The sequence below is a fragment of the Ahaetulla prasina genome, chromosome 4 (genome assembly GCF_028640845.1).
Source record: "Ahaetulla prasina isolate Xishuangbanna chromosome 4, ASM2864084v1, whole genome shotgun sequence".
NCBI lineage: Eukaryota > Metazoa > Chordata > Lepidosauria > Squamata > Colubridae > Ahaetulla > Ahaetulla prasina.
In genome coordinates, this window is record NC_080542.1 from 106,659,087 (window position 1) to 106,672,696 (window position 13,610).

The window sequence follows — 13,610 nt, forward strand, 5'->3', positions numbered from 1 at the left end:
CTAAACAGGTGAGCTGTATACTAGAATTGGTCTAGCAAATATTTTATATGCTAAGAATTCTGGGAGATGAAATCCACTGATCTAAAAGTTGCCAAGGTTGGGAAACCCTTTTCTAAGATCTGCAAGAGAGTTCTCCCTTCATGACCTTACTTTAGGAAATATTGTTTACGGAGTTCTCAAGGTCCAGCCTTCCTAACCTTGGTTTCCTCCTGGGAACAGAATTTCCCTTGATACCAAAACAGCCTAACCTCATTAGCATTTGGTGAAACTATTAAGACACGGCTGTTTATCTTTGAGCTCTTAAACTTTTTTTCTTCTCTCCTACAGTTTAACTGTGCATATGGATTCTGTATCTTTATTGATATTGGGAAATTGTTAAATAGTTTTGTTTAACTAATCTAAACTCTTGCATAGAGTGTCACAGTGTTATTGTCTCCTCTGGAACTATTGCAAGACTGCTTTTTTAATATATATAGGAAAATTATTGTATTTCTTTTAAAGCAAAATGGTAGACAATTTTAAAGAAGGCTATTTTAGAAACAGTTTGAAATTCAAATAAACTTTCATGCATGATAGTATTTATATCCACTTTTTTTCCTTTTCATATATATTTTCATTTGTAAATCTTTTTTTTTTAACAAAAAAGAAAACAATATTGTCTCCATGGTCTAAAATAAGAGCCAATAGGCTCAAATCCTATGGAACTAAATAACAATAGCAATAGCTTACAAAGTGGCTTACAAAGGCAGCATATTGCCCCCAACAATCTGGTCCTCATTTTACCCACCTCAGAAGGATGGAAGGCTGAGTCAACCTTGGTCTGATGGGAGTCGTATTGCTGGCATTTGGCAGAATTAGTCTACAATATTGCTTTCTAACCATTGCACCACCACAAAAGCTCATTGAATATTGGATAGAGGGGGAATTTTGTTGGCAGAAACTATCTGACAGTAAAATAAATTGTTCTGAAGGGTTGTAGGTTTTGTTTCACTAGAAATGTTTCAGTATAGGATGGTATTGTTCATTTGAAAATTTGCAGTAGTGAATTTCCTAAAGAATTGTGCAGCTCTGTTATGTTAATATGTATACTCCCAGAAACTTACATATGACCATAAGCCCCCAGAAACAGCAACAAGAGGAGTAACAGACAATATCACCAGGGTCAGTTTCCATCCATATGCAAATCCTATTATAACTCCCGTCAGAAATGTTGAAAAATCTTGGATTATTATAGCAATCTTGTCTCCGATGCCTTTGTGAATTGTGTTAATATCCCTGCAATGTAAATGGAGGATGAAAAGTTACAGTCAATTACCTTTATTCACATATTTTTAAAAAATCAAAGTCAAATGTAAAAGTCAAATGTAACAGTTTACATTTTTATGAGATATTTCAGATGACAGTTGAATATCCATTGTATATAATTAGCAGTTCCAGAAACCTAGTTTGAGAAATTTGTTTTTTGGAATGCAAGTCAAACAAAATTTGCCTTGCTAAATATACTCAGGGAATAATTGCAGCAGATTCCAAGGTTGAAAAATTGTCCAGAATTAAATTTGCACCCTAATACAGTTACTATTTTTATTATAGCATTCAGAAATAAGTGGAAACATTCCCCATTCTACAAAAGCTACGGAGAGGGGGGAGAGGGAGGGGGGAGGGAGAAGGGAGAGAGAGAGAGAAAGAGAGAGAGAGAGAGAGAGTCTATCAAATCCTGTTCCTGTCAAGAGTGGCGTTCCTCAAGGTAGCGTTCTTGGACCAACACTCTTCATACTATACATAAATGATCTTTGTGACCATATCTCAAGTAATTGTGTTCTCTTTGCTGACGATGTCAAACTATTTAACACTACCGACAATACATCTACCATTCAAAAAGATCTTGATCTTCTAACCACTTGGTCTAAAACTTGGCAACTCCAAATCTCAACCAGCAAATGCTCAGTCTTACATATTGGAAAAAAGAACCTAAACACTAAGTACATGCTTAATGGACATTACCTTACAGATGACCCCCATCCTGTTAAAGACCTCAGAGTTTTCATATCAAATGATCTAAGTGCCAAAGCCCACTGCAACTACATAGCAAAAAAGGCTCTAAGAGTTGTAAACCTAATCTTTCTTTTCCAAAAACACTACACTACTAACCAGATCATATAAAACATTTGCTAGGCCAATTCTTGAATACAGCTCACCTGTCTGGAACCCATACCACATTTCTGACATCAATACAAATTGAACGTGTCCAGAAATATTTTACAAGAAGAGTTCTCCACTCCTCTAAAAATAACAAAATATCTTATCCCACCAGACTTGAAATCCTAGGTTTAGAAAACTTAGAACTCCGCCGCCTTCGACAAGACCTAAGTTTAACTCATAGAACCATCTATTGTAATATCCTTCCTGTTAAAGACTACTTCAGCTTTAACTGCAATAATACAAGAGCAACCAATAGATTTAAACTTAATGTTAACCGCTTCAATCTAGATTGCAAAAAATATGACTTCTGTAACAGAGTTATCAGTGCTTGGAACACATTACCTGACCTAATCCCAAAAGCTTTAACCAAAAACTATCTACTATTGACCTCATCCCATTTGTAAGAGGACTATAAGGGGTGTGCATAAGAGCACAAACGTGCCTACCGTTCCTGTATATTGTTTTTTTTCTTATATATATATGCTTATACTTCCTTATATTTCCTCATATATATGTTTATATACTATATAATCATTTTGTGTGATGCTTGTGTATATTGTGACAAAAATAAATAAAAAAATAAAAATAAAAGAGAGAGAGCAAATCCCTCTAACATTCCGCTATACACAAGGGTACGCTCTCATTTGCAATTAATGGAACAATTCATTAAAGGAATAAAATACTTTGAAGGGAAGCTGAACATTTTAAAATAATGCTAAATATTGAACGTTTGACAGACTATAGTTTTGCTCAACCTATTTTGTAAGTCTGATTTCAATAGAGGACAATATTCAGAAGCATTCAATAATTATTGTTTTATCTTAATTCATGTTAATAACTTTGGGATAAAATGCTGAGCAGAGATCATGATTTATCTGGTGAAGTATAAACTAATAATTATGAAACTCCACTGAGCAATTATGAACTCATACAGTTATTATTGCTTCCTAATAATAATAATAATAATAAATTCCTAATAGCCATCAGGTAGGATTCTGACTTTTGGAAAATTGTGCCACATAAACAGCAATACCAGATTGATAGAAAGAAAGAGAAAAACATGGCTTTTTAAGCAGAGGTGGTTATTCTATCTTTTTTTAAAAAAACAAGTTTTTATTGATTTTTTAATTTCCCCCCTACATACATACATGGTTCATGAAAAGAATATTGGCCATGTCATATCTTATACAATTCAATATATTCAAATATATTTTACTTCATTACAATTTTTGCCAGAATATTCTTTTTTCAGAATTTTTATTCATATCCTAATATTTCCTTGTTCATTTTACTAAGACACATCTTCTTTTGCCCTCAAGTTCTAATTTTTCCATTTTTATTAGTATTCATTCTCTTTCATTCTTTTTTTTAACTGTTTCAATTTTTATCCTAATATATTGAAATATATTTAGAGTTGCCTTTCTTCCATTTCATCTTTTCTTTTTCAGAGCAATCCTTTCTTCTCTTTCTCACTCCTCTTCCTCCCTTTCATCCTCCCTACTTTCTTCTCTCCCTACTCCTTCTCTACTTCCCCTTCCTTTCTCCCCCTCCTCCCTACTTCCTCCCTATCTAACCTTCTCTCCTACTCTTATTTCCCCTACTTTTCCTCCTCTCCTCTTCCCTTTCTTCCTTCTCCTTCCCGCCTTCTCCCTTTCCATCTCTCTCCTTCTTCTTATCTCTCTCCATTGCTGTATTTATTTTTATTTCAATATTTTTGGTGTCCAGGCAACCCCAATTTTCTCATTTATTGATTATATTTCTCAAACCTCCCCTCATAATATTTTAGTTATTAACATTATCTTCATCTTATTCCATTTGTATTTTAAAATCAATTAAAACAACCTTCCACCTCTTATTTTCTTAGAGTTTTTGTTCACAATTCAAGAATTATTCTTCTCTTCCAATAGTGTACATCATTTACTAACATTTCAATTTTATTTCCTTTTACATCTTAATTTCTATTCTTTAGACTTATAAACCATACTATCTTTCACATTCATTTGCTGGAGTATTTATTACTATTATTTTTTTTAAAAATGTACTTCTTCTTTTTTACCTTTTTTTTTATATCTTAATTTTTCCATTCTGTTATATATTTAAAATTTATTTCCTTACCATCAATTATAATTCTCTCTTATTCCATGCATTCTCAGACACAAAAAGAAAAAGAAATCATATGTCCCATTATATCTTCCACGTTTCATTTACTTCTCCATTTTACATTAAACAATGTATTCCTTCTTTTTTACTCCCTTCATTCACTTCCTTTCAACCTTTTTTACTACCATTTTACAATAATCTATATATTTTTTGTAATTTCCATCATTCCTAAAAATTTCTACCACTATTTTAATTTCTTTTCTACTATTTATTTTTCTTCTCCTTTCAACCATTTTCTTTCAGTCTCTCCAAAATCCCAACTTTTAATATTTTGCTCCTTTTCTCCAGTTCTTTTATCTCCTCTTTCTCTCTTTCTTGTATCTTCTTTTCCACCTCTTTTCTCTAGCTTTTACTCTTAATTTTCCCTCTCAATTTTTCTCAATTTCCTCCTCTTCTCTTTATTCTGTCACTGCTAATCCCAGTGTAATCATCTATTTTTTCACTCTTTTAATTTTCCCCTCAATCTTTTCTTCTTTTTTTCCCTTTCTTTTTTAAAGTATCCTTCCCCCTCTCCATTTCTATTCTTTCACTATCAATCCCAATATGATAATCTGTATTTGTTATCCTCACTCATTCCTTTTTCAACATTACATTTTTGTTCCTCTTGTTTCCTCATTATTTCTTCATAATGTCTTTTTTTAATTTTAAGCCACAGCTCTGCTTGTTTATTTCCTTTAAAGGATTCTCACACCATTTGAAGCATCTCCCATAGTTCCTCATATTCATCCTCCCAATTCTCCATATTTTTAATACAAAGAGAAAGGCTTTTTTAATTTATTTGTTTTAACTTATGTATAGTCCAAATATTGTCTCTCCCCCCCCCTTTTTTTTTTCTATTTCCAAATGCAAGCCAGTTCAGATGGGTTTTTTTCTAGGTCGTCCTAGTTTCAATCTTGATCTTTCCAGTCTTTTGAAGCTATGCCACAGCTGTTTAAACAACTACTCCTTCGGTGTTTCTCTTTCTCTTGGTAGCCTAAACAATGCAATGTTACTTTTTTTCCTCTCCAGCGATATTTCTCTCCAATCCTCAACTCCCAGCAACAAAATGTCACTCGTTAATCCACAAAAACAATTCCTTGGTCTTCCTCTATTTAATGCTTTTGTTAGCAAAAGATGCTTTCTCTCAGTTTCCTTTTCCTTTTAATATTTATATTTTCTTCCAAAACCAATTTTAAATTCAGGTGGAACATTATATCTTTTAGGGTTTTTGTCTAATAGATCCTCTTTGCTGTTTATTTCCTCTCACTTTGAGTTTCAACGTGCCAATTAGCCACTAACTTCAAGCTGGAAAATCTTTTGAGCTTTAAAAGTTTTCTTCTTCTTACTTGTGAGTTGGCCAATTGCTCGCTCGGTAACAATATTCTGTTCTGATCTCCACTCCTGCTCAATCTTCTTGCGTGGCCATCCCAACTTTGGCAGCTCCTAATGGCTGCCTTTTCTTGTCATTGGGTCAAAGGCTGGGTGCCGATGCTGCAGGAAATTTGCAACTTCCCTGTTCGCGCCGGCCAGTGCCTTCTTTCTTCGCTGTCCCTCCAGACAGCTATGGTCCATTGAGGATCCCCAAATCGACCGGAATTTCAACACTCTTCCCGGAGCTCCCAGGGTTCGCATTGTCTGATCGCCATGCCTCTCTGGTGGTTATTCTTATTCTATCTAACAGCTCTTTCTTGGTGGTGGCCTTCCAACCCTGAAAATCCCTTCTTTGTGAGATTGAGCAGACTTATACTTTATTGTCCCTCCATTGTCAGGGAAAATGCTTTTTGTTCTATCAGTGATTATTGTTTTATTAATATTTTAATTTTTAATTTGCTATAGAGCTTTAATCTAGAATCTAGCTCTAATTAGAGTTATCAGATGTCCAGCAAAGGTAAGTCTTCCTGAATAGCTTTTCTTCACACAGCATAGTATTTACTAACAAATGCTTACCTCAAGTTAACCATCTCCATTCTGTGATCTTAATTAGTTGATTAAGTCAACCTCCAGCTGACTTGTGCTGCTGTCTGAATTTGATAAAACCTTAAGCAGTTACCCACTAAAGGCTTTTGTGCCCTGGGTTGAACTAAGAGCCTGAAGAGTACTAGACAAATATCCAGACCTAGCACATTCCTCTCGATGTATATTCCCCATCTTCTGTCTGCTTATTCACTTGTAATTCTTTCTTCTTCAATGAATATACCGTGTTTCCCCAAAAATAAGACCGTGTCTTATATTTTTTTGAACCCTGAAATAAGCGCTTGACCTTATTGCCATGTACTCAAAAGCCTGATTGGGCTTATTATCAGGGATTGTCTTATTTTGGGAGAAAAACGGTAAATAGAAATACTAAATAGGGTGTCCTCTTTTTCTCCCCATTTATCCATCTTTCAAATTATCCATGTATTCCTTTACCTGTTCATATATCTGGTAATACTAGGGCTAATATGTATTTTGATATTATGTTATCTATTTTTAATTCATATAAATATTTTTAAATTGTAATTTCAGGATTACAAGTTCTATTATAAACAGCCCTCTGAAAATTCTTTTCTAAGGCTGGAAAACATTTAAAAACAAATAAGTAAATATGGCTAATTGATGATATAGAAATACAAGTAAAGCAACCATGGAAATTGGTCCTCTTTTGGTCCATGGCAGTGACTGTCTTCCCCAAATTTCATATTTTTTAAAAAATCCTCCTTACTCTGTCAGTCTTGTATTCAATGTTCCAATTGGTGTGGTATCAAACCAGGCCATTTCTTGGTGAAGAACAGCAAAAAAGAATTTGTCACGTATCCTTGATGTTTGTCTTGCAGAGGCAGTCACAAAGGTCCAGATTTCAACAGAACTACAGAGCAGTACAGCAAAGCCAATTCCAACGAAGTAGTACGCATGTCTGGGGAAGAAATGAAGAGTCAATATATTTGTTGATGCATTTCTACTTTTTCAGCCCCCAAAATAGTTCCCAATTTAAAAATGTAAAGTATATTCTTGTGGACAAAGAAGGGGAAAAAGAAACTGATTTTGATAATGAATATAAAATCAAACATTATATAACAAAACAATATTAAATTGCTTGATAGCACTAGCACTTAGATTTATATACTGTTTCATAATGCTTTACAGTCTTTTCTAAGTGGTTTACAGAGACAGCATATTGCCCCAACAATCTGGATCCTCATTTTACGTCAGATGGAAGGCTAGAGCCGCTGAGAATCAAAATGCCAAACTGCAGGCAGCTGGCAAGCAGCAGAAGTAGTCTGCAGTACTGCATCCTAACCACTGCACCACCACGCTCATTATATTTATAATAGAACAGTAAATTTAATGTAATTCAATATCAGATAAGTTAACCATAAAATCAAATATAAGTTACAATTTGTCAGTTACAAATTGGAAGAGGAACAAAGCTGTATAGGTACATACGAGGCCATTTGGTTTTCTATATCTGAAGCAGCCTGAGGACATGCTGAATTATTCATTTCTCCACTTCCTATAAGGAAGATTATAACAACAGTAGTATCAGAAGATAATTTATAGATATTAAACAGCAATACAGTCCAATTATTTTTTACGTAGTCTAAAGTCTCAAAGGTGCTTTTTTTTCCTTCAAAAGGCAACTGGATTGTTCTTTTCCTTGAGGAAGAAGAAAATGTTTCACTTCTTATCCAAGAAGCTTCATCAGTTCTGTTAAATGGGGAGGTGACACGTGAGACTAGATGGTGGGGGTGGGGGTGCAAGGATAGGTTCTCATAGGATGGGGTGGGGGATGGAAGGATTGTATTTCTTTGCAGTTATCTGGTCATTAACAGTCTCTGAGACCTGTTGAGATCACTTGAGGGTTTATCTATGCCTTCAGCAATACCTGAATCAGGGTGCAATTGGTTGTGGAATCTTCTTGGAATGCTGCAAGGGCTGGTTGTTAAATTGGAGATAGGTGGTGTCTTATTCCTCCCCTTCTGCAGCAGGAGAGGTATTCAATTCCAGCATAGATGGATTATTTTACCCCTCTTTTAAAATACTAACAACCATTTGCCTGCAAAGAAATACATTCCTTCCATTCCCCTCCCCTCCTCTCAAAATCTATCCTTCCATCCCCCAGCAATCAGAACTGATGAAGCTTCTTAGATGAGCAGCAAAATGTTTTATTGTTTTTCCTCAAGGAAAAAACAAACAAAGCAGTCCAGTTGCCTTTTGAAGAAAAAAAAAGTACATTTAAAACAACTATGACCTGCATGATTGAGAATCTTCACAAGCATATAGTCCAAAGTCCTATATCCAAGAAAAATATATTTACTTCTTAAAGATAAATTGTACTTTCTAGATCTGATCCCAAAATCAAGCAATATCAGACTGAAAATTAACTGTCGTGCACAATAACAAAAATCCCAGATTCTTTATCATTATATTGATATATCCACATCAGAATTTTTTCTTTGTTTTGGAAAAAAGACAAAGGACAAAAGACATTGCTTTCATTTAGAATGCTTTTTCCCATCTGGCACACAGCTTTCAAATTTAATAATGATTTCTTATCCCAACTTGGTTGAACTCTATCAGGCTTTTCTGTGATCAGCTAAAGTCAACTAGATATGGTTATCTATCAGAGTGGATATACTATCATTATAATTCAGTTATAGTGGCAAAGAGTGTACCATCGGGGGACATGGAATAAGAGGTTAGGGACAGATAATCATAAAGAAATATCTATCTATGTGATCCCTAAGAGTCAAAAATGATTTTAGGTATATAATTAGTCAAAGACTAATTTCTTATATTAAATTCTGAATATGTGGGGCAATGTTTTTCTTGCTACATTTCAACAATTTTTCATTAGTCTTCAGAATCTTCTTTTCCCAGCTTACTTCTCTGTCAATGGATTCACATCCTACACTAAGCATTTAATAAGCTACAGTTGGCTGGTTTGGTGCTATACTGTAATTCAATATATTATCGCTTACCTGTAGATTCATTAAAACTAGTTCCCACAAAGCTGTTTGTCATCTGGCCAAAGATAACGATGATAATTGGTTGTCCAGCTCCTGTTGCAAGAGCTGCGATGGATCCCACAATTATTAAAATAGTATCTAGAGCATCTGCAAAACTAAACTAAATGGATACAGAAAAATTTAAATAAAATTGTGATGGAAGGTTCCATATAGCTTTATAGACAAGATTGTCTCATTGATGGCAATTATCTGACTAAATCCAACTTGCATTTTTTTTTATTTGCATTTATATCCCGCCCTTCTCCGAAGACTCAGAGCGGCTTACACTATGTCAAGCAATAGTCTTCATCCATTTGTATATTATATACAAAGTCAACTTATTGCCCCCAACAATCTGGGTCCTCATTTTACCTACCTTATAAAGGATGGAAGGCTGAGTCAACCTTGGGCCTGGTGGGGCTTGAACCTGCAGTAATTGCAAGCAGCTGCTGTTAATAACAGACTGTCTTACCAGTCTGAGCCACAGAGGCCCTTGGAAATTTGGAAGCCATATTACAAAAACAATTTGAATGTTTATCTTTTACCTCTAAGCTCAGCTAAATTCTGGTCCTGGCTGTCTTGTTTCCATATTTGTCAACCAGTAACTGAATAATTTGTAACAGATTTGTATGATAATAAGGCAGAACATTTACACATTATTTTTGCGGGAGGATTTAATGTATATAAAGGTAAAGGTAAAGGTTCCCTTCACACATATGTGCTAGTCGTTCCCGACTCTAGGGGGGCGGTGCTCATCTCTGTTTCAAAGCTGAAGAGCCAGCACTGTCTCAAGACGTCTCCATGGTCATGTGGCCAGCATGACTAAATGCCAAAGGCGCATGGAACACTGTTAACTTCCCACCAAAGGTGGTCCCTATTTTTCTACTTGCATTTTTTATGTGCTTTTGAACTGCTAGATTGGCAGAAGCTGGGACAAGTAACGGGAGCTCACCCCATTACCTGGCACTAGGGATTCGAACAGCTGAACTGCAGCCTTTTGATCGACAAGCTCAGCATCTTAGCCACTGAGCCATGTTAATATTTACCAATATTTACCAACTGCCATTGCAACTTGGTTCTGAAGATGCCTAATTTTGATATTCTACATATTTCCTTCCCCACCCCATTTCATTTTAAAAGATTCTTTAGATTAAAAAGACGGAAATAGACAAGTTACAGAAGAAAATGTCTGTATTTAGTATCATTTTTATTTACTTGAACTGCTTCTTAAATACCCACAGGTATTTTAGAGAAGAAAATCATAGCTTAATTACTTTGTTTTGAAGTGTCAGTCTCAGCCTGAAATTTTAAGCAAGCTAGAAAAACATATTTCAGTTAAAAATTTACAAAGCATTATACAATGAAGTAACTAATTGCGCTATCTGGGTTAAAAATGCATATTCTAAACTGATCTCTCCACTATTTCAAAAATAAATAAATAAAAGAGAACTCATATTAATAGGATTACAAACTAACCAGTTCAAAAAATCCAACCATGTGCTTTTCTTTCTTCTTAGAGGTTTCATTGTTCTTTCTAAAAAAGTTTGAATAGGTGAGTAAGTCAACTGAAACAATTCCTAGCAAATTAAATGTGCAAGTGCTTAAATTAAACTTACATTTTCTTATTTTTTAAATCACCGTTTTGTGTAGACGTTTCATCCAGCTGGAAAGCAGGATTGTCACAGCCATTGCTTGAAATTTCTAACAGGGAAGCAAATTACATTTAACATCCTACAAATACATGTACCTATACAAAAATAAACCTGCAAAATGACTGTAAAGGTCTAGAATTGGCATGCTTATGAAGCAACCCTGTAAATGCCATTAAGAAATTAAACATGGATTAAAGTGGATTGTTATACAGCAGTAATTAGCAGAGCAAAACTAATAGGTTTTTTCTATTAAATATATCCATCATTATAAAATTTTCTCATGAAACTTTAAATAATATCTTTTTATTGTTCATATATAAGGCAAAAAGGCAGAATTCCTCACTTTTTCATTTAACAACGACTGTATATGAATGCCTATTAGAACTAAATAAAATGCTTTAATCTCAAATAACTTCAACAATGTTTGAATGTTTCTATTTCTCAAAGTGTAGGCTAAAAACCTCATAATATAAAACAGAACTTTAATATTTACATTCAAAGCCTTTATTGTCATTGTACATTATGTATACAGTGAGATTGGTTTACCCTTTACTGGTGCAGTCCATACAAGAATATAAGACAACACGAATAATATAAAGAATAATCCTTATACAAGTAGTTAGGGAAAACTAATCATACGTTTCCATATGTATGTCAGATTCTGTGCAACATGTATATTACTCTGGTGTATGAACTTATATCATGGTATATACATATTACACACTACACTGGCACCAGTGAAATTCATCATATTAATCTACTTATGGTATTATATTGTGTTTAGAAGTCTGACAACCCATGGATAAAAGCTGTTTTTAAACCTATTTGTCCGGCTGGCTATACTTCTGTGTCTTCTGCCCAATGGCAAAAGTGAAAAGAGACACTGGCCAGGATGTGAATCATCTCTATGTATCTTCCTTACTCTCTGAAACAGCAAGACCTGATCATGTCATCCAGTGGTGTTAGAGGGCAACCAATGGTTTCTTGTGCCGAATTAATCACTCTCTGTAGTGCCTTTCTGTCCACGTTTGTTAAACCAGCATACCATACTGTTATACAGTATGTGAGGACACTTTTTATCATGGACCAATAGACAGTTGTCATCAGCTGTTGTTGCACTTGACTTTTCTGCAGGACTCTAAGGAAATGAAGTCTCTGTTGAGCCTTACTAACCACCAGGAACGTATTATTTTTCCATTTTCTATGTTAATGGATATGAGCTAATATGAGATCTTATCAAAGGTTTCTTAGGGTGAATTTCAAAGGACTCCTATCCTACAGGTCAAAGTTATGGACATATTCTTACTATTGTAGTAATCTGTTATAAAAGGGAAAAACCCATTTTTTCAGATATAGGAAAGATCATTGTAATTTGTGAAATTTCTAACTCCGAAAGACATGGTAGTTTGCTTGAATAATGATCATTTATAATATAATGATATATTTACTTTGTATAGCCTAGAAAAGGATATGTGAATATAAATAAATAATTAGAAATATGAGATTTACCAGGTATAGAAACATCATTCATTGTGTAACTTCTAGAATGATCCTTCATTGATTTGTTCTCTGGCCCAATTTTAGTTGAAGAACCAATCAGTTTCAAAAACAAAATCTACATCAAAAGAAATTATATTTCAGAAATAATATGATCATTTTGAAATTCATATCAAACACTTTTATTGTTTTTCTTAATATTGAAATTTAGTGAAAATATCCTCCCACAATCCAGATACTCAAAAGTTTTGAAATCAACTTAATTCAACTACTGCTTGTCAGGTTTCCCTGTCATAAAATAGCGATTAAAATGTAAATATTCTTCAGCATAATCTCAAGGTTTTCCAGAAATTCATTTTACCACTGTTTATGTCTTCTTCATCTTGAGACAAGGAAACTTCAAACTCCATTCCGATTTGCATGTAGCCCTAAATACTCCATATTTTTGTCTCAGCAAAGCATCATCTGATTATTTTATTTAAACTTTGAAAAGATATTTCCTCATCTGTGTAGCATGAACAGGCAACTTAAGATTCCCAAGCCTACAAGACCCTGTTCTCTTTGGTGCTCCTTTTGACTGTAATTTCTGGAAATTAATAGGCCAATTTCCTGCCAATTTGAGAGTGGAAAGAGTTTAAAGTAATGTAAACTTCCAGAAATATACATTTCCATTAAAATAACAAAGAAAAACCTCAAAACTTTCCCTATTTGTCCTCAGTCCCTAAAATATTGACAATTTGTGATTTACAGTGATCTTTTTTAAAAAAACATAAAGTTAGGGATACCATAAGCAACAGTGATTTCAGAATATCAGACTTGGGAAACATTTAAACATTTGTTTAATTAGCTTGTTAATAAATTTATTTAGATAATTTGTTGTGAAGAGAAGAGAGCCTCCTAAACATTCTTCAGACAAAATATCTCTGTGAATATTTTTTCCAATATCCAAGATAGCCAAATCCTTAACCAGTGATATGATTTTTTCCAAGTGATAGCAGAATGTTCTCTTACTAATTGTTCTTATCCACATTAGGTTTCTATGGAAGGAAGACATTCTTTGTTGAAAACTAATGGTTTGCTAAGGAATTTGCTTCCCCAAAAGCTCTATAATTTAATTGACTGCTCACTTAATTTTTTT

General features: G+C 34.1%; 1 protein-coding gene across 1 annotated transcript in view; it reads right to left on the reverse strand.

The window, feature by feature from the left end:
• The window catches only part of ABCB5 (ATP binding cassette subfamily B member 5), a 54,934-nt gene extending 42,052 nt beyond the window's left edge, over positions 1-12,882 (reverse strand). The window contains exons 1-7 of the mRNA XM_058182740.1: positions 12,834-12,882; positions 10,940-11,024; positions 10,800-10,857; positions 9,297-9,444; positions 7,762-7,828; positions 7,040-7,231; positions 1,104-1,275 (exon numbers count right to left, since the gene is read on the reverse strand). Of these exons, the coding sequence (XP_058038723.1) occupies positions 1,104-1,275; positions 7,040-7,231; positions 7,762-7,828; positions 9,297-9,444; positions 10,800-10,857; positions 10,940-11,024; positions 12,834-12,882 (771 nt within the window). The remainder of the gene's footprint in view (positions 1-1,103; positions 1,276-7,039; positions 7,232-7,761; positions 7,829-9,296; positions 9,445-10,799; positions 10,858-10,939; positions 11,025-12,833) is intronic.
• Between the last annotated feature and the right edge of the window lie 728 nt (positions 12,883-13,610).